General features: G+C 49.7%; 2 protein-coding genes across 2 annotated transcripts; both read left to right on the top strand.

Annotated features, from left to right (window-relative positions):
- Positions 1-9,225: 9,225 nt before the first annotated feature.
- LOC101554131 (keratin, type I cuticular Ha8-like) lies at positions 9,226-12,658 on the top strand. Its single transcript, XM_055132255.1, has 7 exons — positions 9,226-9,591; positions 9,728-9,810; positions 10,665-10,821; positions 11,146-11,307; positions 11,391-11,516; positions 11,993-12,213; positions 12,559-12,658. The coding sequence occupies exons 1-7, from the start codon at positions 9,226-9,228 to the stop codon at positions 12,656-12,658; spliced, it is 1,215 nt and encodes a 404-aa protein (XP_054988230.1).
- Positions 12,659-19,459: 6,801 nt separating this feature from the next.
- Positions 19,460-23,992, top strand: LOC101553869 (keratin, type I cuticular Ha8-like). The gene is made up of 7 exons (XM_055131991.1): positions 19,460-19,888; positions 20,887-20,969; positions 21,850-22,006; positions 22,340-22,501; positions 22,585-22,710; positions 23,095-23,315; positions 23,935-23,992. Exons 1-7 carry the CDS (start codon positions 19,460-19,462, stop codon positions 23,990-23,992), a joined length of 1,236 nt encoding a protein of 411 aa, XP_054987966.1.
- Positions 23,993-24,365: the final 373 nt, after the last annotated feature.

The raw sequence follows: 24,365 nt of genomic DNA, 5'->3' as shown, positions 1-24,365 counted from the left end.
TCTCTTTTCTTCTAGATGTTCCCTTGGGGTTCGCCAATGTGAAAGCGGGTGTGTATTTGGGGGAGGGTGGAGAACACACTCAGGTAGGCCTCAGCAACCCCAAGACCATCCTTTGGGACTTTATTTCTGGGGTGAGGACAGGGACACAATGAGGCTTATTTGTGCCCTGAGTTTCCCAAGGTGCTTTCCGGCTGGAGGGATAAGGAACTCACTTCATCTCACTGCTGGCCGTACTTCGTGGCTTTATAAGAGAAAAAAAAAAGCTCCATGGAGAAATGAAGGGTGACAGATCCCCAGGGTCGGAGTAAAAGTTGCCTGCTGTGCACCAGCTTTGTCTTCCTGGGCGGGAGCTGCCTGCTGGCATTGAGGTCTGCATCTTCCAGGGCTGATTGTGGGCCAGGGGTTAATGACTCCTTCTTAAAGAACCTCTCGAGATGGGGCTGGTAGGGAGCTTGTCTTGTGATCCCCAGCATCCCACATGATTCCCTGAGCACCACAGGGAGTGACTTCTGAGTGTGCAAAGCAGGAGTAAGCCCCGAGCGCCACTGTGTGTGGCTCCCAAACAACAACCAAACAAAAAGACACCTCATGACATAAAATCTTTTGATTTTGCCTGAACTTGATGGACCAGGCTATGTCAGGGGCAGGAATGAGACTCTTTATAGAAAATGTTGGATAGGGGGCTGGAGTGATAGCACAGCGGGTAGGGCGTTTGCCTTGCACGAGGCCGAACTGGGTTCAAATCCCAGCATCCCATATGGTCCCCTGAGCACCAACAGGGGTGATTCCTGAGTGCATGAGCCAGGAGTAACCCCTGTGCATCGCTGGGTGTGACCCAAAAAAGCAAAAAAAAAAAAGAAGAAAATGTTGGATAGTTTTGAATCTTAGACTCTGAGCTCAAATGCTCATCTTCTCCCTTGAGGAATAGACATGAATTCCATGGGATCCAGTGACTCTGAACTGCGCCATGATCACCAGTTATTACTGGTTCTCACAGGCAAGGGTCCTGGCCTGCAGCATGATTTGGAATGAGTCTGGACCATGATGCATTTAGCACGACACGGAGGACAGGAGACCATTTCTGTACTAGCCTATCCCAGTTCACTGCCATCCTATTGTCCATTTGCTACACTTGTGACCTGAATTGAGCACATCAGGGGTCAATAGCAGGATCTGAGATGGGGGAAATGGGGATTCTTCAGGGGAGAACACACCTGTAGTCAAGAAGGGCTCTCCTTGGTGATGCCAAGCCAAACCAATCTCATCTACCATTAAACGATTCTATTCTTTTCATAAGAAGACAAGGAATATGAGCACTTTTGAAGACTCTGTAGGACCTTTCATTTTCAGTGTGATATCCAATGAAAGCAAATCTCCTTATGTTCATTCATTTAGGACTTCAGGACTTCAAAGTCAAAGATGTCTTATGTCACCTTAGGTGCCATAGCTGTTGTTTTATTTCATACTGTATTCATTCACACCGGAGAGATAGCACAGTGTGTAGGGCATTTGCCTTGCATGTGGCTGACCAGGGTTCTATTCCTCCGTCTCTCTCAGAGAGCACAGCAAGCTACCGAGAGTATCCCGCCTGCACGGCAGAGCCTGGCATGCTACCTATGGCGTATTTTGATGTGCCAAAAACAGTAACAAGAAGTCTCACAATGGTGATGTTACTGGTGCCCGCTTGAGCAAATCGATGAACTATGGGATGACAGTGCTACAGTGCATTCATTCACTCATTCATTCATCTGACTCACATTTATTGAACATCACCATATACTGGTCAATGTGAAGAGCAGTACTGACCATGCTTTGCTCCCCTACTGAGCTCATGGAGTCATTGCTTTCAGATTTACATCGGTTGAGCACTTCCCATGTTGAGAAGCATAGAGATGACAGAGCCAAAGTAATAAGACAAAACTCCCTGCTTCCAAGTTTCTTCCAAGTAAACCAGCAAGATAGCACACTATGGTAAGGGCTACCTTCCACATAAATTACAAGTTCAGTGTGAGTGGAAAAGAGGAAGGGACTGAATGTCTAAGGTGGAAGGGAGCTTTCTGTGCAGCTTAGAAATAGAGTTGCAGGGATAGCTTTGGCCTTCAGAAAGTCTCAGAATCGGGGCACTGAATGTTGGATTCTTACTGTGCTAAAGGATGCAAATGGCCAGTCTTTCCTTGTCCCTCTTCGCTTTGAGTCTCTCAAGTTATATTCAGCAGCCGGGGATCTTACTGGCAATTCTGGGCCAACCAGACCTGCAGTTCATGCAAAGACCAAGGATGGGTTCTACTAGGGCCCTGTGGTAGGGATACTCATGCCAGCCCAGCATTACTTGGAGGTCTCCAGGGCTGCATGTGGTTACGCTTGTGTGGCAGGGTGGGGGGAGGGGGTGGGTAGGGGGGGTCATGTGGAGCCTGGTTCATGTTATCTCCCAGCCCCATATTTTCATGTTTCCATTGCACCCAATCTGTAATGCAGGTCAGAAAAATAGACAACATAGTGTCTGCGGGACTCCTGTGATCTGCCTCAGACTTCAGTGTTCCCCACTGTCCTAGTCCGCACCCCCTTTGTGAGTTTCTACAGCAGTACTTGCCTTCTTTCCATTTCATACCCTCTACATTCAACTTCATTAGCTGGAAATGGCCCCAAACCACTTAGAGGAATGGACTCAAATGATAAAGCCAGGACAGAAGAAGAGACTCCTGCTACAACATCCAGGGACCATGAGCCAGTCATAACTCCAAGAGGAGGTTGTGTGTGAGTGTGTGTGTGTGTGTGTGTGTGTGTGTGTGTGCATGTGTGAGAAAGAGAGACATAGAGAGTGACAGAGGTAGACAGAGAGAGAGAGACAGAGAAAGAGAGAGAAAGAAAAAGAGAGGGAAAGAGAGAGAAAGAAAGAGAGAGAGCACACGAGTGCAAAGGAACTGTGAACATAGGTCAGAAGAAGCCATTTGGCTCAGTGGGGAAGTCATAGACTTCTATAAGGGGACACAGAGGACAAGATGACCAAATTCTCCCCAGACACTGACCTTTTGGGACTTTTAAAAACACAACTAGCTTACAGAAATTATACAAGCATAACATCCATATTGCAAAAATATGATACAGAACAGAGGTCCACGCAGCGAGCAACCCCGCAAGGCACTCCAGAGGAAGGCAAGCACGGGGAGACTTGGGTGTGGGAAGTGCTCAAAGTGGGGCCCTTCTCACAGATGTGCCCAGAGTGTTTGGTGATTTGGGGACGTGAAGGCCTATCAGAGGGCAGGAAAAAGGTTTCTGAGCTTCTGAAGGCTGCACCTGAGTGGACAAGAGCAGGCACGAATAGGAAGTAGGACCATGTGCCTTCTCTGATGGGATCAAGAACAGTGGGAACAAGGAGGAGAGGAGGGGAGGAAAGGGAAACTTGGGGCTGGTTCTTCCCTCTCTCCTAGACCAGGGCATAGAGTAAAGGACAAGACAGTTACTTTGGGGTTCAGAGGGGGCAGAGGGGACCTGACTGTACTTCTACAGGCAGAGCCTAGAGAGACCTCAATTCCCCCAGGGAGAAGTGGTTCTTGGGTCGTCTGGGCAGAAGGGTCTGAGAGAACCGTGGGGCCCAGAGATGAATGAATGTGCATATCAGAGAGCCACAGGTAAGGAATAAAATAAAGAGTGACTCCAGAGCTCCAGGGATGCTAGGATGACCCAGGTATACCTGAGCTTTCTGACAACTGAGAACTAGGCTGGGGGACCTCGGGTTGGCACTGGCCTCAAGATCAAGGTCAAGGGAGGTCAGGGCACCTTGTTGGAAAGGGCCCTTCAGAAGAAAGATTCATTTCTGCTACTGGGTATAGGAAGGGACGGAGATTAGAGGAATGATCTCATTCAAGCATGAGAAAGTAAAGTTCTGCCTAAAAGAACAGACTTTATCCCTGACTTTATAGTCTAGATTTGTTCTTGCTCTTAAGTGTAATTTTTTTTTTTTGCTTTTTGGGTCACACTTGGCAATGCACAGGGGTCACTCCTGGCTCTGCACTCAGGAATTACCCCTGGCAGTGTTCAGGGGAACATATGGGATGCTGGGAATCAAACCTGGGTCAGCTGCATGCAAGGCAAACGCTCTACTCGCTATGCTATCATTCCAGCCCCTCAAGTGTAATTTTACACAGATTCCCGCTGGGTATCTATACTATAGTATTCTGGGGGAGTTCGTTATGTACTTGCCTTTTCTTTACTTCACCCCAGTTGTGTCACTTGGATGTCATTGTAAGCAGATGCTAGTATAGAAAGTTTTCCCTCATTACTTGCCACGGCTGCAAGCTTTAGCTCTATGGCTGCATAGAATGTTCGTCAACCAGGCAGCTCTTGCTGGTGCCACTTGCTTTGCTCCTAGGCTGCCCTGATTCCCAAGTGATTGCAGTAGATATTCTCATCATCCGGTAGGCAGGGCTTTGTAAGTGAGCCTATGACATGTTCCTGCAGGGGTCCTACAGGGTCCTTGAATAGGACCCTAGATGGAACAGCCTCATGAAAGATCCTTTAAGGACTTTACCCCACATGGGACTGGAGTGATAGCACAGCAGATAGGGCATTTGCCTTTCATGCAGCCAACCTGGGTTCGAGTCCTAGCATCCCATATGGTCCCCCAAGCACCGCCAGGAGTATTCCTGAGTGCAGAGCCAGGAGTAACCCCTGAGCATCGCCAGATGTGACCCAAAAAGCAAAACAAAATAAAACAAAACAAAACAAAAGGACTTTACCCCACAGTGCTGATGGTGCCTTTCCAACATAGTGACATTCACCTCTTGTTTTATTATTATTTTTTGTTTCATTTCGGGGCTACTCCTGATGGTGCACAGGGGCACATTGCTTGGGGGAGCGAAGTAGGCTTCCCACATGCAAAACACGTGTTCTATACCTTTGAGCTATTTTCCTGACCCAACATTTGCCTTTTTGATCTTTGCTAACTTCGGTAGGGACAATATGCTAATTTAATAAGCATTTTGAATTATGCTAATGTGGACATTTGAACTCACAATTAAAGGGCACTTAGAATAGCAAACCTGATGGTTAAATGGTATATTTAGCCATTAAAAATAAAGACACACTCTTTACTGTGCTGTGCCTTTATTTTAGGCGCTGTCAGAAAACAACTTCTTGACTGCTTAAAGCAAATCTGAGTGAGATGCTCTTATTGCCCACATTCATATATGCAGAAATCATAGCACAGAGAGGTCAAGACATCAGGTCAAGGTCATACAGCTTAGGGATGGTAGGGGCAGAAATTGAGTGTAGACAGGTTGGTTCTGGAGTTCTCAGTCCTAACTCCTCCACCTCTGTTGCTTTAAAGGACTTGAGAATGGGTCCTCACAGACAAGAAGCAGGCCAATGTTCCCCCCTAGGGTGACACAATAAAGGAATCTGACTTCAGGAGACAAAGTGAAGGAAATAATCTTCATCACTTATTCAGGTGTTTCCCAAAGTGGGTGATGCCATCCTGGGGGAAGGGGGTTGGGTTGGAACAATCCAGGGGAGCAGTAGTAGCCTTGAGTGGGATTGTGGGGGCTTTATGCTTGTCTCCCCCCACACCATGCTTCTACTTTGGGGTTACAGGCAGCGATGCTCAGGGGTTACTTCTGGGTTTTCACTCAGGAATTGGAATTACTCTTGGCAGTGCTGAAGGGACTGTATGAAATATCTGGGATTGAACCTGGGTTAGCTGCATGCAAGGTGAGCTCCCTCCACCCTCCTCTGGCTTCTCTGTTCTTTTTTTCTTTTCTTTTTTTTTTGCTTTTTGGGTCACACCTGGCAATGCACAGGAGTTACTCCTGGCTCTGCACTCAGGAATTACCCCTGGCCATGCTCAGGGGACCCTATGGGATGCTGGGATTTGAACCCGGTCGGCCGCATGCAAGGCAAATGACCTACCGGCTGTGCTATCTCTCCAGCCCCTGGCTTCTCTGTTCTTTTAAGGAAGGTGGATTTACAGGTGGGGGAACCAAGTAAATTTTTTTCTGGGAAGGAGGAGGTTGCCAAATAAGCTCAGGAAATTTTTGACTTGGTTGTTGATGACATGGATATAGGGTACAAGAATAACTTTGAGGGGCTGGAGCGATAGCACAGCAGGGAGGGCATTTGCCTTGCATGCGTCCTGCCTGGGTTCAATCCCCGGCATCCCATATGGTCCCCCAAGTACCGTCAGGAGTAACTCCTGAGTGTAGAGCCAGAAGTAACCCCTGTGCATTGCTGGTTGTGATTCCCGCCCCCCCCCCCAAAAAAAAAGAATAACGTTGAATAATCATCATCTCACAGTCTGTAGAATCATCCTCAAGCTTCCTAGGCAGCAATATAAGAAAGGCCCAGTTGGTGGGAACGACAGTGTTCAAGCACGTCTTTGCTTTTCAAAGCCTCTTCCGGGGGACTTTAGAATCATAAACCCCTCAGCCTGTCCTTCCTGCAACTATCTCCTGCCCACTCTCTGTGTCTGGGATAGGAACTACCTGTCATGGTTTCTCTGTCACACAGCACTCACCGTGGATGCGGTATGCAGCCCGCTCTAGGTCCTTACACATGTGTGCTATCTGTCCCTGCGATGAAAAAGGTGGTTGTAGATCAGCCCCAAACTTAGGGGCTCTGCTTTCTCTTTGGCTCAGAGCAGCATCCCTCCAACTGCTCTCCAGGCCCTGACCGACGCCATCTGGACCCACTGTCCCACTGCCCCTTGCAGGGACTGCAGCTTGAAGTTCTCCACTCCAGGAGAGAAAGATGGTGGCCCTGAGAATGAGGGCGGGGCGGGGGGGGCACGGTGGCACCTCTTCCTTCACTCCTCATCACCAGCATGTCTTTCATGCAACCTGGCTCATCCGTTATTCTGGGGACCAGGAGTCTTTGTTTTGGTTAAAACTTAGGGAAAGAAAGGTGGGCCATCTAGGGGCTCCAGGATGACCCCTCCCCATCCACGGGCCAAGAGCATCTCAAGTTCCTGCTTTATGTCTCCCACTTGTTTCCAGTTCCTGTAGCACAGCAGAACCAGAGCTCTACAGAGCTCTGGCAGTGCAGTGTCTGCTGCAATCTGGACCTCTCAGAGCCAGACAGGGGCCTGAGGAAGCTTTTGAGAGGGTGTGAGGCCTGGATGCACAGCTTCCACTGGGAGGCCTGAGAAAGGGTCAAAAGTTGGAGCTTATTTAGCAAATCAAAGGAGACCATTTTAATGGTCCAATTCTCTGGATTAGAGTCATGCTGTGTGATGAGGCCTTCGGAGGGAAACAAAGAGGGTGTTTGAAGATGGAACATATGCAGATTGCACCCCAAAGCCTCTGAAAGATGGGGTGGGCTGTTGATGGCTCTAATTATGGTGTTGGTAAAGGGTTATTCAGGGTGACGCTGGGGGAACTAGCAGGGTCAACATGCACCCAGAGGGGTCTTGCTTCGGGGGAAGAATTCTGGATCCTTCATTCCTCCTTGAGTGAATTCTAAGAACCCGGGCTTCATTAACATTCCCAGCTATTATTGCCTTTTGGTTGGTTTTTGTGGACTGCTTGTTGTCGCATTTAGTGCAAAATAGAAGCTTATTTATACTCTCCCAGGGCCTTGCTCAAATCCCTAGGCTCCTTCTGTCTTTAGGACCTCCTAATTTCCCTCCACTGCTTTGGTGTCTGGCTCCTTTGCAGCGGGCTGCCTTGTCTTAGCCCTGCTGGAAATTTCTGGAATCTGACCTCTCTTGGAAACTCTTCTCCACTGAGGGAAGGTCTCCCGCATACAGTTCAATGTCTTCTCTACCTCAGTAGCCAACTCTCTTCTTTTGCTGGAATCCAAGGATCCTTTATAACTTTCTGACTTCAATTTCTTGACCTATAACCAAGACTTCTCCATCCGGACTCATGCCTTCCACCTGCTGTCAGTTCTTATGTGACAAAACATCAGCAGAAGCACAGAACAGCAGCCCCAAAGCACCCCTCTGTGAACTCCAGAGCCAGGCAAGGGACCCTGCACCAGATCTAGGGACTCTCCTGAGCAATGACATGGCACAGACTGGTCTCACTCTGGGTGTGAGAGAGGAAAGAAGATGATGCAACTCTGCAGACAGGAGACTGAATTATGCCCCTCCACTGTGTCCCTCCAAGAACCAAAGACCAGAGACGAGTATTCCCACAGACCAGCTCCGGAGACTGACAAAATGGTCTTATGCTCATGTTCCCAATAAATGTTAGTTCTTGAACTTCTGCTCAAATACCTCTTGAATTCTACACCCGATTCCTTCTTTTCTGGCTCAAATATGATTTTTTTCTTCTTAGTAGCTATTATGTAGATACAACCTTGATTAAGACCAGGAATCTCTCGTCTTTTGCTTACATGCATTGGCCTTGGTGGTTCTCAAGCAAAATTGTGGAAGACAACCTGGTTTTCTGCCATGCTGGTTCCTCCTGAGAAAAGGGCCCCCATAGGTTCCTTGGCTAACACACTGCCCAACCAGGATTGGGATGGGGTTCCAGACATAGGTAATAAGTGAATGAAAGAAAGCTAGCTCATAAATACTCCATTAGCCATAGTGTTTTAGGGGACACTGATTCTTTTTTTGCTTCCCAAGTTGACTGTGAAGGGTAGACAAGGGGCAAGGAGGAAAAATAGGGGTTGCCCCAGAATCAGGCTTCAATAGGCTTAGCAGTTTGAGAATTAGAATTTCTCTTTAAAGCTTTTCACAGAATCCTGAGGCATGGAATATCATTGGTTACACAAACCTCCAGAAGATGTGATCCTTCATGGTGGCCAGATATAGAATGAGACCACCTGTTTTTCATGAAGAACATTGGGGACAGAATTATTGCAGGTGAGTGTGGGTAGACATAGGAATCTTTGATCTGCATCAATACTCAACCAGATATCAACAAGCCAAGAGGCACCCCAAATTCATTACCATTTCAAATGAGGCGGGGAACGCTGGTGGTAACTCAGGAGCTGAGTAACAGATGACCCACAGCACTAAGCAGAGAATCAAGGTGTGAGGTCAAAACCCCAAGCCAACACCCACCGGGACAGGGTATAAAAGGAGAGGAGGGAAGAGGGGTGTCAGACTCAGACGCTTGGCCTTGGCACCTGCTCTGAACCACCCATCACCCTCAGCTCAGCACCATGTCTTCCTCCTGCATCAGCTCATCCCCCTGCCACGGGAGCAGCAAGTTTCCCGGAGCCAGATGTTTCTGCATCCCCCCTATGGACCATATGGAGCTGCCTGGGCCTGAGGTTCCCCCCATGTGCCTGTTAGCCACGGTGGCACATGCCAACAAGGTGCGTGTGGGCTCCACACCCCTGGGAAGACCCAGCTGCTGTGTGCCCACCAGCTGCCACACGGCCTGCCCCCTGCCAGGGACCTGCAACATCCCCGGCAATGTTGGCAGCTGTGGGCCCTATGGCGAAGGTGCCCTGAATGGCCACGAGAAGGTGACCATGCAGTTCCTGAATGACCGGCTGGCCAACTACCTGGAGAAGGTGAGGCAGCTGGAGCGTGAGAACGCGGAGCTGGAGAGCAAGATCCAGGAGTGGAGCAAGTGCCATGAGTCCACGCTGTGTCCTGACTACCAGAGCTACTTTCGCACAGTGGAGGAGCTGCAGCAGAAGGTGAGCTTTGGGGAGGCCCGGGTGGGGGATGTGGATCCGAGGAAGCAGAGGACACGGACCCCTAAAGGTCAAGGAGCTCTAGGTCCTTGGAATCTCTGGAGGGAGAGTAAATACCACAAATGTTCTGTTTCCCCAGATCCTGTGCAGCAAGGCTGAAAATACCAGGCTGGTAACCCAAATTGACAATGCTAAGCTGGCAGCTGATGACTTCAGAATCAAGTGAGTAACATTTAGGGGCTCAAAGGAACATTCTTCTGATCTATTTCCCAGGACCCATCACAACATTAGCGTAAAGCAGGTGTTCAGATACCACTTCTTATTAGAAATGAATGAATCATTATAGAAATGAATGAATCAATAAACACATACTTATCACTTATCTCTTTCCTCTCCATATCATGATCTAATATCCTCCAATCAGTCATTGTAAGGAGGGAAAGAAAGTAGAAACATTAAAAAAAAAAGTAGGTGGTAGAGTGTTGGTAGGTTAGATGCTCTGCCACTTTCTCCCTAAACTTATGAGGGGGTTGGGTTAAAACCCAATGAAGGAAAATGCAGCCATTGCAAGAATAAAGTCTCAGTTCATAGGTCACTGTTAGACTTAGTGACCCTTGGCCAACTTCTTCAGTGGGAAGAACAGCCATTATAGCTCCTTGGCATTAAGAGTTGTGATCAAATCAAAGTAGAAGGCAATGTGCAGTGATTAATCCAAGAGATCACATGTAAGTTAGAGATCCAGAGGCTGACTTTTATGCTTCCATTTTGTTCTGGCCCTTTCTATTCCACCTTTATGGCAGTATAGTGGACTGTTTTCAAAGCCTGAGTACTGATATTGAGTCTATGCATTTGCTATACAGAAAATTATAATCCTGGACAATTCACTCACTGGTTCTGAGTTTCCATTTCTCACCGAGTTAAAGGGAATAGTGGTTCTTGCCCTGTGGGAACCCTTAGTTATAAGCTTCTAAATGGTGAATGTTGACCACGTGAGCCCGGGAAGCTGAGGTGGGGGAAGGAGGTCTGGGAACTGGACTGGCCGCGACGATGCTGACCTCATGTCCCCCCTGCCGAAGGCTCGAGAGCGAGCATGCGCTGCGCCAGGTGGTGGAGGCGGACATGTGCGGCATGCACAAGCTGCTGGACGACCTGAGCCTGGCCAAGGCTGACCTGGAGGCCCAGCAGGAGTCCCTGAAGGAGGAGCAGATCAGTCTCAAGCAGAATCACGAGCAGGTGGGGGCCCAGGGCCCCAGACTTGCAGGGAGGGGGTGCAGAAAGGGGAGCCTCTTTTACTTGGGCTCCCTTGGTGCTGGGATATGGAGGGGATCTGGGTCTGGGAGCTGGGCTGAGCCTGTGGGTGCGGCAGAGGGGGGCTTTTTGCCCCCTAGGGTTACCATGTGACTTTAGGTAGGTCCCTATGAGGACTTTCCCCTTTGCTGACCATAGTGTGTGTGAGTGGGTTGATCCCAGAAGCTGTTGGTCACAGAGGGGGTCTGGGTCACCTGCTATGTCCAAAGCCCTTTTGTCACCAAGGTATGTATCCTTTTGCCTGTGCAGGAAGTGAGAATCCTGAAGTCCCAGCTTGGGGACAGGCTGCGGATTGAGGTGGACACGGAGCCCACCGTGGACCTGGGTAGGGTGTTGGCGCAGATGCGATGCCAGTATGAGACCATGGTGGAGACCAACCGCCAGGATGTGGAGCAGTGGTTCCAGGCCCAGGTGAGGCAGGCACCGCAGGACAAGTGAGCCTCCCACTTCCTGTGGGCAGGGGGTGACGATGTCCCTATGTCTTTGTGCTGCAGTCAGAGGGCATCAGCCTGCAGGCCACTTCATGCTCTCAGGAGCTGCAGTGCTGCCAGTCGGAGATCCTGGAGCTGCGCTGCACGGTGAACGCCCTGGAGGTGGAGCGCCAAGCCCAACACAACCTGGTAGGGGTGCCTCTTCATCCCCTCCTTTGCCCCCAGAATGCTGCAAGGACTGTAAACCATGACTCCTACAGCCCCATCTCTTAGAAAGTAATGATCTGGGCATGGTCATTAGACAGGGTCCTGTTCCCTCTGTGGCAGAGCGACTTTTCTCCCCAAATATGGTTCATGCCAAGTTCACTTCCTTTAGAAGAACATGCAGGAGTTCTGTTTTTTGGTGTTGTAGATTTCACAGGTCTTTCCTGTATGTAAGTACAAAAATGATGGTGCAGGGTTGAACTGGATGCCCTTTCTGTAGTTAGATATTTTGGGCAAACATCAAGGACACACTGATAAAGATTCTTCTAGAACTGAGGGAAGTCATAACCTATGACTTTTGGGACCAGGCCCAATGCCAGGTGAGTTTGGCCAAGATGTTCACCACTCTATTTGTGGGGGGGGGGACAGCCAGGTGACTGACCCACTCTTCCCCACTGCAGAAAGACTGTCTGCAGAACTCCCTGTGTGAGGCCGAGGCCCGCTTCGGCACGGAGCTGGCCCAGATGCAGACCCTGATCAGCACCGTGGAGGAGCAGCTGGCTGAGATCCGCACTGACCTGGAGCGGCAGAACCAGGAGTACCAGGTGCTGCTGGATGTCAAGGCGCGGCTGGAGTCGGAGATCGCCACGTACCGGAACCTTCTGGAGAGTGAGGATTGCAAGTAGGTTTGATGGAAGCCACCCTCCTAGGGGACTGTCTGGTGACTAAGCTCAGGGTGCTGCAGCGTGTGGGCAGGAAGCTCGTGCAGAACCAGCCTCTGGTGCATGTTGCTGGCAACATTTGACCCTACCCACGGGTGCAGCCTGCCCTATAGAGAGAGCAGCACTGGGATCCGGGGTGAATGGAAGGGTACTGTCATATAGACTTGGTTGAGCTGTGTGATTGGCTGGAGGCAGACTTTTGTTCTTATCCTATTGGTCCATTGCTCAGACATTGTCTAACTCTTCCTTTTCTCTCTCTCTCTCTCTCTCTCTCTCTCTCTCTCTCTCTCTCTCTCTCTCCATAGACTTCCCTGCAATCCCTGTTCCACTCCCATGTCCTGTATCCTTTGTCCAAGCTGTGGACCCCCTGCCTGCGGACCTTCGTCAGTGGCTGGCCCCTGCTGAGACTCCTGCAGGATGCCTAGCTGGGGTGCTGGGGTGACCTCGCTCTTGCAGTGTCTCCTTTCCAAGACGTCCCAACCCCCTGGATACATTTTCATGGAATAAAGAGCACAGATCATCTAAGCATCGGGTCCCCGTGTGTACCTTACCTGTACTGTTAGGATTTAGCACTACTGAAGCTTTCGTTCCTCCCTAGGTTCTTTTTTGGGACTTTGGTTCTACTCCAAGTGCTCCAGAAGCTCTAAAAATATAATTGGGTTCCTGCAGTTCCTCGTGGTCAATAAACTTGCTTCCTCTATCCTGCCGTCTCTTTGGTTTTTGTTATGTATATGTCATGGGAAGAGCTGAGGTCCTCACGGACCATCAGGGATCACAGGTGCCGACAGGCAGGTGCAAGGCCCTCTGGGGCTTTAGATTCTGGTTGACATTGGGGTGCTGCTCCCTTGCCTGTTGAGCCTATGGACATGTCAAACTTGCATTCTTCCTTCAGAGCAGCTCAGAGCTAACCTGTCACTATCATGCTTTCGGCCCCTTTGTCCTTTTGCTATTCTGCTCAAGAGCAGAAGTATACAATGCCGAGTTCCAATCTAGTTAGGAGACTAGTGTTGAGAACTGTGTGGGGCAGACTGCCACGTTTTCTCTCTGATTCACACTGGTCCCTTCTCCAGCAGCGAGGAGTTCCTACCTATCTCGAGGGCACATAGATGAGACTGGGTCCCAGGGGCCAGTGGTCTGGGTCTCAATCTCAGGTGGGGTTTTCTGCGGAGGGACAAGGACACGCATATCTATCACCTCTGCAGTCGAGGTAGTTGGCATGCCTGCCTGTTCCTTGGATGTGAAGGTGACTCTAGCTCAGGTGTGCACCCAGAGCCCAGCAGGATGCTTCATCGCCTTCATGTCCAGAGGATCTTAGCACAGGAGAACAGTTCACAGTGGGTCCAAGGAGCCCAGGCTGCTCCCTGCCAGCTCCAGACTCTCATCTCTGTGCCCAGTGGGCAGTCCATCTCAGCTGCATTTACACTCCAGTGCCAACTTGAGCCTGGCTTCTTCCTTATGAGCCAGAGCTTGGCCATGACATTCTAGACACTGAACCCTTCCCCCAACTCCCACAACACACATACACACACAAATACCAGCACATTATCGCAGCACTTTTGGTGTCCTTCCCCTTATAGGTCCTCCTCTGACAGAACAAATGGTCTAATCTTGTCCTGCCTTCTTTTTGGGTTTGAGGGTGTGGCTTGGGCCAGAGCTGGTGATGCGTGGGGATTACTCCTGACTCTGTGCTCAGGGGTAACTCCTGTTTTCTACCAGCTCAGCAGAAAGTTCTGGAGAACATACCAAGGGGGATTCAGCTTTCCACCCTGGCTATAGCCCGGATGTTTGATTGATTTTCCTCAAGTGTTAGCTTCATTGTCTGTCTTGTCTGCTTTGAGCAGCCTGTTCTGTGCACTGCTGTCTCTTCAGCAATTTAGATGAGTATGAGTCCGGACTTAAAGGAATGAGATAGATCCAAAGGATGTCCACGGGGCAGAAGGAACTTGGACTAAAAGTCAGACCCCAACTGTGTGGTGTATCTGTGCTCTCCAATGGTGTAAATTCAGGCAAGTTCCCCTGAGCTCTATGAGCTGGTTTTCCATATTCTATAGCAGGATGCTTGGAACTGTGTTGTAGTGTGCTGATAAGGATGAAGAGAGTTCCAAAGTAAAGCATGTAACATGGGGCCATCTTCTACGGGGTAATATGCAATAGATGGTCCCATAAGGTTATGTGGTAGCATTGAAAACTTGGAATATATGGGGTGTGGGAGTGTCTGTAGTGACAGCGGGCACAGAGGCAGAGGAGAGAAGGGACAGGAGGAATTCTGATGGCATTAATTACCAAGCAAGATTCCCTGCTACATACATGGTACACTCAGCTTCATCTGTCCCCTGCAGATACCAGTCACAAGAACTGGCTTCCTTCCCACCAGCTTCTCAAGTTCTGGGTGGGTTTCCCTCATGTCCCTTCCTCTCCTTCCATCTTGGACGTTTTTATGATACATACACCTCTACGAGGAAAAGAAATTATGTAAAAGACAAGGGTGGGGGCAGACTAGAAGTGACCTTAGGACTGTGGGGTAGGGTCTTAGGCACTCTGGGGGTGGTGAAGGGGCAGTAACTTTGTAGGCCAAAAGTAGAACCTTAAACATGACCTCAACCATGTTACCTCAGCTATAAATTCAAATAATACCACAAAGATGCTGGTTGACTCTTTATGTTTATGCTCTTCTGTCATTCAAATGTATAACTTTCTGGCTCTAGACTCAGATTTCTGAGGCTTCTATAGCATTTTTATTTTTGCATGTGCTCATTTTTTCTTCAAAAAAACCCATTCTTCCTCTCTCTGCCTAGCTTAGCCTTACTCACTTCCTCATGTCTGACCATGTCATTTTTTTTCTTTTTAGGTCACATCTGGTGATGCATCTGGTTACTCCTGGCTTTGCGCTCAGGAATTACTCCTGGCGGTGCTCAGGAGACCATATGGAATGCTGGGAATCGAACCCGGGTTGGCCGTGTGCAAGACAAACACTCTACTCGCTGTGCTATCGCTCCAGCCCCTGACCATGTCATTTTGATGCCCTCCTTCTTCCCCATCTCCCACCATTGCCACTTCTTTTATTTATTTTTAAATTTTTTAAAATTAAAATTTTTTAATTGAATCACCATGAAATAAGTTACAAAGCTTTCAGGTTTAAGTCTGAGTCATACAATGATCAAACCCCCATCCTATCACCAGTGCACATGTTCTACCACCAACAACCCCAGTATACCCCACCTCTCACCATCCCTCCACCTGTGTGGTTAATGATATTCACTTTATTCTCTCTACACTTTGAATACATTCAATATTCCAACAGAAAACTCACTATTATTATTTGGAATTTTCCTCCAACAATCAAACCTGCTGAAAAGGCATCATTTGGTAGTTTGTTTTCCATTGCTGAGAATGAAGAATATATGAGCTCGCATGGCTGCAAGAGCGGCCACGCGGTTTTGGATTTCTGATATTTTAGTAATTAAGTCCAGAGAGATTTCTGCCAGAAGTCACCAAAAGAAAAGGCCGAGAGAGAAAGGCCCTCCCAGGGCGGCATAAGGTTGTAGCTCAGTTCACAGTCTAGATGCAATTCTGTAAGAAGCCGCTGGGTGCCAAAAGTGGTTAGTAGGTCTCCGGGATCAGAGTCTCTTAGGAGCACCTCTGCCACTTCTACCCTTTTGCCTGCCCCCTCCTGAGAGACTGTCCTATTGACCTTAATGCTCCAGCTTCCTGATTTGCAATGTGCCCTGCATGGTACTGTGAGGGGCTTTGTGGTGACTAGAACTTATCCATAAGGAACCATTTGCAGTGGGTCCCTGGGACAAGGTATCCTAGTGACCTAACGGCAATTAACAGAGTAGTGTATCAGCATCCTTCTGGCTCTTGCTTGCTGACCTTGGGGCCAGAGTGAGATCCAGAATGGGAGCCAGAATGGGATTGGGGTGGAAAGCTGGTGGGCCCTGCCATTATTCCCATTATGCCAGGTTTTCTGCTGGCAAGGTTTGCTAAGGCCATCTGCTGGAAGGCTCTCAATCCAAGAAAGATCACCAGCAGCTCCCTCATGAACTTCCAGTTAGGCGTGATAAAGACTCTCTGGCGGGTATTCAGAGCAAATGCGAAAGAATCTCATTCAGTAAAGATCCAGGGAAGAGAGGTGGCATATCTGTCACAGAGAGCCTGGCTCAGTGCAGAACAATTAGGTGCTTCTTCTCTGGAACCTCATGGGTAGATATAAAAATGAAATGAAATGAAATGAAATGAAATGAAAGGACCAATTCTGACCTGCTTGCTAAGTTGTCATTAGTGCCTTTTGGGCTCCAGGTACTCAATAAGTATCTGTCACATAAATGAAAAAACAAATGGAAGCAATGGGCAGATAAAACACAAAGGGGAGTTCTTTTCCCTGTATGAAGAGTATTTTAATAATCCCTTGCAAGACCCACGAGGCACTGAGCTGTGCTTCATTTCCAGATGTCATTGCCTTGCATGAAGCTAAGGAAATGCTGGCACATATGCTGCCCGAACCTATGTGCCACTTGTGCCCATGTGGTGCCTGAGCACATGTGTCACCCGTATCTCTCCTCTTGAGATGTGTACTTTCATGCTTCCATATCTAATGCTGGGGTGTGTGTAGGAGTTCGCTTGGCCTTTGGAGAAGTAAGTGTTCTATCTGAGGTGTGTTATTCTCTCTTTCACTTTCTTTACCTCCTTTCCCTTCTTAAAAACATCCAAATAAATTTTTTTTATTTAAAAAAAAAGTAAAGCTAAGGAAATGTTGAACTCTTGGTACCAAATTGGAGAATGAGGAGATGGATTATTCTGGAGAATGGTGGACTAGCAGACAACTAGTTAAAAGGAGGTTATTTGTAGAGATCTAATGTTTAAGAGGATACAAATTTGCGAGTCCATATTTCTATGTTTTAGAGGCAATGGGAGCCAGGAGTGTGACCTCTAGGACCTCCTGGGAGATTCATTCATCTTAGGAGTGGTGTCACGGGAGCATCTGTCTTCGTTAGCATAGATGGGAAGCGAGCGTCTGCCCTTCTTCAGGGCTTATTGAACAACTGGCTTCTGTCTGGATTGTTTGTTTTAGGGGCTGAGGAGGCCATAAAAGCTTCTGAAGCTCTGAGTGTGTCTGAAGATTAAGGAAATTTAAATTTTATTCTAGAGTCTCCTAAGTAATGGACAATCAAGGGAGGTCGTTTCAAAGACCTGCAGGAACTTTCAAAAGATGAAAGATCAAAGTTTCCAAGTATGCATATCTTCTTACGGAGGAGGGACTCTTTCAGGGAGGGGATCCGAGGGAAGGTGCCCTGTATGACGGGGAGGAGCCTGAGAACAGGCACCATAAAGCTCTAATGACCACCAGCCCTAATGAGCTGTACACCCCAAGACACAGGCCCGTCGTTCTATGCCTGGTAATTACAAATTACCCATTGTTCTTTCGGAGGCTCCCCTGCTGCTGTCTGCTTGACACACACAGGGAAAGTGTTGATGGCCCAAATCAATTTGGTACATGGTATTTTCATTTTCATTCAGTTCAAGATGTTTTCGATCAGCAATAATTGTGCCTTGGATAAGCCTACTTGCCACTGCGTAAAACTGTTCAAGATATTTTCTCACTTGATTTCTTCTTTGACTCATTAAAAAGTAGACTTTTTTCTTTCAAATACCACTGTACCTTTGGAATTCTGGTGTTTGGTTTTGTGTTTCTCCCTGACATGGATCCAAGAACTTCTGGTCTCTTTCCTACCCTTTTCTTTTCTTGTCTTGGAGGGGAATCAGCTCCAGGGCTGACACTTGGTGGATTCATCTCTACCCGGAGCCTAGACAGGGGCCGGTCCTGACGTTCCAGGCTTCTCACAGACTGCACGTAAGGCAACTTTCCAGAGCTGGCAAACACTGCCTCTGATCAGTGCCAACACTAGGAGACTATTTTCCATTTCCTGAACACATTGGCATCAGTTATTTTTCTGTCTGTGGCAGAGGCGTCTCTTGCAGAAATCATCTTTCAAAGTACATTTAAAATGTTTCCCAGGGGCTAGAGAGAGATAGTACAATGGATAGGGTGCTTATCTTGCCTGTGGTCAACCTAGGCTCAACCCCCATCATCTCATATGGTCTCCTGAGCACTGCCAGAAGTGATTCCTGAATGCAGAGCCAGGAGTAAGCCTTGAGCATGGCCAGGTGTGCCCCCCAAACAGAATGAATGAATGAATGAATGAATGAATGAATGAATGAATGAATATATAAAATGTTTCCCAGGACCAGAAAAAAATACAGGGGTAGGGCACTTGCTTTGCATGTAGCCAACCAGAATTCAATCCCTGGCACCACATATAGTCCCCTGAGCACCACTAGCAGTGATCAGCATGATCAGAACACAGAGCCAGGAGTAAATCCTGAGCACTGCTGGGTGTGTATCCAACACAAAAACCCCAAACCAGCAATCTCCTCCCACTCCCCAAACCATTTCCTGTCCCATGCAGTCTTCTACTGATCTCTGAATTTAATGTCTCTCTTCTACTTAAAACCTTCAGAGCTCTTTGTGGTGGCTACGATTGCAGGGCTGGGGCCCACGCACCACCGGGGATCGGAACCCAGGACCTCACACATGCAGAGCAGCTGTGCTACCATTTTGAGTCACCTCCCAGCTCCTTTTCTTTTTTTTAACACCTTCTTTTATTGCCTTTCTAATATCAAGATCATTTACTTTTTACTCCTCTTATTAAAGCCCAGCCCTTCCCTCCAAACAAGGAGTGTCCCACAAACCAGTTGAGATTTCTTCTTTTTCTCCATGGGCCAGTGGGAAGAGGAGAGTGGCTTGGGCCATGGAGGGAACATTCCGAGGGAGAAACTAGATACCCTGAGGTCATGTGAGGAGCCTCTGGTTCTTGCCATGCTCTGCCAGGATTTACAGAGGGGGACATTCCCAGCCACAGGACACGAGAGCTCCAAGACCTCACTTCCGGTTTCCTTGGACCCTGCGTGGTGGGAAGCCTTCTGGGGGAGTTAAGGCCTCTTTCACAAGCTCGTTAACTCTTTATAGGAGACAAATCACCAAGTAATAGAGTGATTGTATAAGAATTGACATAAATATTAATGAGGAAAATGCCAGTTTCCTTGCACCCACACCCACGAGGAGCCTATATAAGGTCTAGTGAGGGACGCTTTCAACCCTCAGCAGACCCCGCTGTGCACAACGCAGGGGCCTGGGCTTCCTGCATCATGCCTGCTAATAGCTGCCATGCTCTCCTGGGTGGGAAGGTTTCAGGGACCAAGGAAGCCCCCCAGTGCCTGTCAGCCACAGTGGCACATGCCAACAAGGTGCGTGTGGGCTCCACACCCCTGGGAAGACCCAGCTGCTGTGTGCCCACCAGCTGCCACACGGCCTGCCCCCTGCCAGGGACCTGCAACATCCCCGGCAATATTGGCAGCTGTGGGCCCTATGGCGAAGGTGCCCTGAATGGCCACGAGAAGGTGACCATGCAGTTCTTGAATGACCGGCTGGCCAACTACCTGGAGAAGGTGAGGCAGCTGGAGCGTGAGAACGCGGAGCTGGAGAGCAAGATCCAGGAGTGGAGCAAGTGCCACGAGTCCACGCTGTGTCCTGACTACCAGAGCTACTTCCGCACCGTGGAGGAGCTGCAGCAGAAGGTGAGGCCTTGTGATTCCTGAAAAGCTGTGGCTCTTGAACTGACTCTAGCCTTGTCAAGACATCACACTGGCACATGGACTATGATCATCTCTCGGTCATCATGGGTTGTCTGAGCTGCTTTTGTGCTGTCGGGGCTGGATCAAGGAGCTAGAATGGAGACTCATAGTTTGCAAAACCCCAAATATTTGCCATCCAGTTTTTACTGAAAAATTTCCCTGAATCTTACAGGCACAGGACCTGGGTTGTTAGTGGAAACAGCCACAGCTGAAATACGCTTTTGAAGGAGGAAAGAGACTCTCTAGCATGGAGGTGAATGGGCAGGAGTAGAGGTTGAGAGGTAGGATTTGATACTCCAGGATTCTGAGTTTGTGTTCCTTTCATTTCAGGTCCCCAATCCTTATGTTGTTGCTGCAGAATCAGTTGCCGCTTAATTTTGGGAGGCAAGCCAGGGTACAGAAGACAGGTTCTGAGGTCCTTTTCGAGGCAGGCTTAATTATTATAGGGTGTATCTGAGGTCCCTTTTGGTAATCAGTGCAATGCTCTTAAGAGCCCACATCTTAGTTCTGGGGACAAGATGATCCAGAATGTTGGAATAGGGGCCATGGAAGCCTGACTAGCTTCAGAGAAGAGCTTGGTGGGGGGGGACTTGGACCCCTAATGTGAGGGACTTCTTAAGAGTGGGTCCCACCTAGAACTTTAATAACCAACTAATGCTGTGGCCTAGACTCCTACTCTTGTTGATATCAGACTGAGCTTCAGTGTTGGCAAAAAATGATCAAGTCTGTTCTGTGTTGAGTTTGCTGCTTTCTTCCATGTTTTCTTAGGCCTGTGCCTTCACCCCTAGCCAACCACGTCTCGCACCACTATGCTCATGGATCTCTTACCTGGTTGGGGGTTTGTCTTATCCTAGGGAATGTTCCAGATCATGGAGCTTCCTGTAACCCAGGCCACAGAGGGCTCTGGGAGTAGAATCTTCAAGCTTCCTTTCTTTCCCCAGATCCTGTGCATCAAATCTGAGAACAACAGGCTGGTGGTGCAAATAGACAATGCCAAGTTGGCTGCCGATGACTTCCAGACCAAGTGAGTTGCGGGGAGGATCGTGGGGGGATGAGCCAGAGGCCAAACCTGGACTTCCCTTATGGGATGTGATTGGCACCAGAGAGGAAACAGATCCATATTGCAAAACACTGGTTTCATGAGGTGAACACAGTGTGAAACAGAAACTCTTATTCTTCACGTTTGTTTAGCTGTCATAGTTGACAGTGCGATTCAGGAGACATCGGATGTTTGATTCCAACCTAGGAACTGGTTTAGCAGAGTCTTTGGAGAGTGCTGGAGCTCAAGACATGTCCTGCCAGAAGTCATGTGACCTGCCAGAAGTCACGTGACGGTGGCATAGTGACTTCAGAAGGATTCCCATAAAACTCAGCTGCTCCCTCAGCAAGGCTGTTTCCACTGTGCAGCGCCACCCGTTGTGCACTTCATTCACCAAATCACAGGCACAGTCTGAGGCAGCACAGGGAGGGTCAGAAGGCTCAGGGCAAAGAAAGTCTGTCCTAGAGCAGGCAGGGGAGTTGCATGTCCCTGGTTTCTCCCCCAGGCTTGGCCGAAGCTTCTGCCAAGAGCTAAAGAAAGCCGGGTCCTTCGTTCGTGCTGGCCCCTTGGTTCTAATCAAAGAACCCATCAGCATTGGGGGCAAGGAGGAGGATGGTCTACTCTAGCCTTGCCTTTGCCCTCAGCCTACCAGGGCATGTGCTGACTACATGTCCACTCTGGTATCCTCAGCAGCCACTCTGGTGCCACCCTGCCACCTCCTGGGCTCAGCCCAGGGCACAGGGATTGGGAGCTCACAATCATTTGCAGAGGGAAGACCAGAGTGCTAATCTCACTCGGGAGTGCTCTGGCCCCCCTCAATCTCCCCCCGTGGCTCTGACCCCCCTGCTGGTCCTCCTGTGGGAAGGTATCGGGCAGAGAACTCGCTGCACCAGCTGGTGGAGGCGGATGTGTGTGGGCTGCGCCGGGCACTGGATGACCTCACGCTTGCCAAGTGCGACCTGGAGGCCCAAGTAGAGTCTCTGAAGGAGGAGCTGCTTTGCCTCAAGAAGAATCACGAGCAGGTGCGTGGCCCTTTGGGTGATGGGGGGAGACTTCTCTAGGGGTGGACCCAGGGTTCTTGGGGTGGGGAGCCCCTTTTTCCAGCTCAAAGCTCTGCAGGCTTGGTCGTGGGAGAAATCTCACAAATCACAAAGGCTCTCTTTGTTTGGCTTTCTGGGGGGCACCTGCACATAACCCACCATCTCTGAAAGCTTCCAGGAGGTTTCAGGCAGTGCAGCCTCCTTGGGGGGAGCAATGAGAAGTTGCTGGGGGTAGAAGGGCAGGAAGAGATGAAGCTTTGGGTGGAGAGCAACAGAGTTCCCCAGGAATCGGGTGTCCTCTTCCTATGCCCACAGGAAGTCCACACTCTGAGATGCCAGCTGGGGGACAGGCTGCGGATTGAGGTGGACACGGAGCCCACCGTGGACCTGGGTAGGGTGTTGGCGCAGATGCGGTGCCAGTACGAGACCATGGTGGAAACCAACCGCCAGGATGTGGAGCAGTGGTTCCAGGCCCAGGTGAGGTGGGCACCACAGGGCAGGTGAGCCCCCCACTTCCTGTGGGCAGGGGGTGATGGTATCTCTATGTCATTGTGCTGCAGTCAGAGGGCATCAGCCTGCAGGCCACGTCGTGCTCTGAGGAGCTGCAGTGCTGCCAGTCGGAGATCCTGGAGCTGCACTGCACAGTGAACGCCCTGGAGGTGGAGCTTCAAGCCCAGCATGACCTGGTGAGGCTGGTGCATGCAGCAAGTCTCAAGTCTGGGGGGTTGGGGAGCAGTACCCACTGCCCTGGGCAGCTCTTGAGCTCAGCTATGCCTGGCTTCAACAGAGCAGGAACCAACTCCTTGATGTCCTTCCCTTTTCAAGAACTTTTTCATAGCAGTAGGTAGAGGCCCTGGGAGAGGACATTTTGCCAGAGGAGAGGCTTGAATTTTGTCCTAAGGTCCCTGATGCATATAAGTAGTGCAGAGATAGTTTGTCCAGCTGGAGGCAGCTTGCAGGAGCTGCATTGTTCTTTGGGGCTGGCAGGGCCTTGGGGCTGTCAAGGTCTGGTCGAGGGCAAAGATCCCTGCTTTAAACCTGCCATTTCCTCTCTCTCTATGCTCTTCCAGAAAGACTGTCTGCAGAACAACCTGTGTGAGGCCGAGGCCCGCTTTGGCACGGAGCTGGCCCAGATGCAGTGTCTGATCAGTACCGTGGAGGAGCAGCTGGCCGAGATCCGCAGTGACCTGGAGCGGCAGAACCAGGAGTACCAGGTGCTGCTGGACGTCAAGGCGCGGCTGGAGTCGGAGATCGCCACGTACCGGAACCTTCTGGAGAGTGAGGACTGCAAGTAGGTGCCCTGATGTTTGTGTCAACATCAAGTGCAAAGCAGGCACCTGTAGAAATGTCCGAGAAGGGACCGGTCTTGCAGAAAACATCTTTGGGGACAAGTGCACTGTCTTGTTGGCTGGTGAGCCACCTGGACTTAGAGGAGAGCGTGTAGGAGAACTTTTAGAGATACACACTAGGTGCCAGGTTGCAAATCACTTCCATTAGGATCAGCTCCATTGTCTACCTGAGTGTGAGATTCTACACACACACAGTGCATACAAATGTTGCCACAGATTTGCTGCACTGCTGCCTGGCTCTTGGTAGCACTGTGAAAAGGGCTCATTGGATGACCGGATCTTTCAAGCAATGAGGATGGAAACCAAGTGTTGTCTCACCATAAAGAGGTGGCTCTGCCAGCCTTTCACACCACCCAGCTCTTCTGCATGTGGGTGGGTTGGGGGGAACATGGGCTTTGCACAGGGGTACCCGGAACTCTGTCTCAGCTCTGCTGTGGACTCAGGCATGTCACAGCCTCCTTTTAGGCCTAGGGGAAGTGGGGCATTAAGGTTGAAAACCCCCTTGGCACCTCCAGCTGTTTGGTGCCATTCTCACCCACTGTCTTATACTTCTCTCTACAGGCTCCCCTGCAACCCATGTGCCACCTCATCCTCCAGCACCCCCAGGCAGCCCCTGTAGCCTGTACCTCCTGCTCTCCCTGCCTCTCTGGGCCTCCATGGCTTCCTGTGGGTTGGGCCCATCATCTCGGTGCGGAAGGGGAAGCATCTCCAGTCTCCTGGGCACCCCTTTCCAGGCCTGCCACCCAGGCTATTGTTCCTTGGCCACCCTGATGGACAGGAAAGCCAGGAATTCTTCTTGGTCAGTGGGTTGTGCCCCAGATTTGTGCTTGCTCTCCTCAGAGTGTCCTTCCTCTGGCCTCCTGGCTGCTCTGAGATGTGGCAGGGGACCTTGTTTTTATTTTTATTAATAAATTTCACGTCAGCTGCATTAGGGTCCCTGAGCCGGCTGGACTCAGTCCCTCCAGCCTGCTGTTCGGGGAGCTTCGAGGAGT

Source organism: Sorex araneus, chromosome 3, assembly GCF_027595985.1.
Source record: "Sorex araneus isolate mSorAra2 chromosome 3, mSorAra2.pri, whole genome shotgun sequence".
NCBI lineage: Eukaryota > Metazoa > Chordata > Mammalia > Eulipotyphla > Soricidae > Sorex > Sorex araneus.
The sequence above is the reverse complement of the archived record's forward strand: the minus strand, read 5'-3'. Positions and strand labels throughout refer to the sequence as shown.

What these genes read in the sequence shown, in the direction of transcription:
- LOC101553869 (XM_055131991.1), top strand. Translation starts at nt 19,460, where the DNA reads ATGCCTGCTAATAGCTGCCATGCTCTCCTGGGTGGGAAGGTTTCAGGG. An exon ending in TGGAGGAGCTGCAGCAGAAG is followed by an intron (nt 19,889 to 20,886) that starts GTGAGGCCTTGT and finishes TTCTTTCCCCAG; the next exon opens with ATCCTGTGCATCAAATCTGA. An exon ending in TCAAGAAGAATCACGAGCAG is followed by an intron (nt 22,007 to 22,339) that starts GTGCGTGGCCCT and finishes CTATGCCCACAG; the next exon opens with GAAGTCCACACTCTGAGATG.
- LOC101554131 (XM_055132255.1), top strand. Translation starts at nt 9,226, where the DNA reads ATGTGCCTGTTAGCCACGGTGGCACATGCCAACAAGGTGCGTGTGGGC. An exon ending in GCCAAGCCCAACACAACCTG is followed by an intron (nt 11,517 to 11,992) that starts GTAGGGGTGCCT and finishes TCCCCACTGCAG; the next exon opens with AAAGACTGTCTGCAGAACTC. An exon ending in CTGGAGAGTGAGGATTGCAA is followed by an intron (nt 12,214 to 12,558) that starts GTAGGTTTGATG and finishes CTCTCTCCATAG; the next exon opens with ACTTCCCTGCAATCCCTGTT.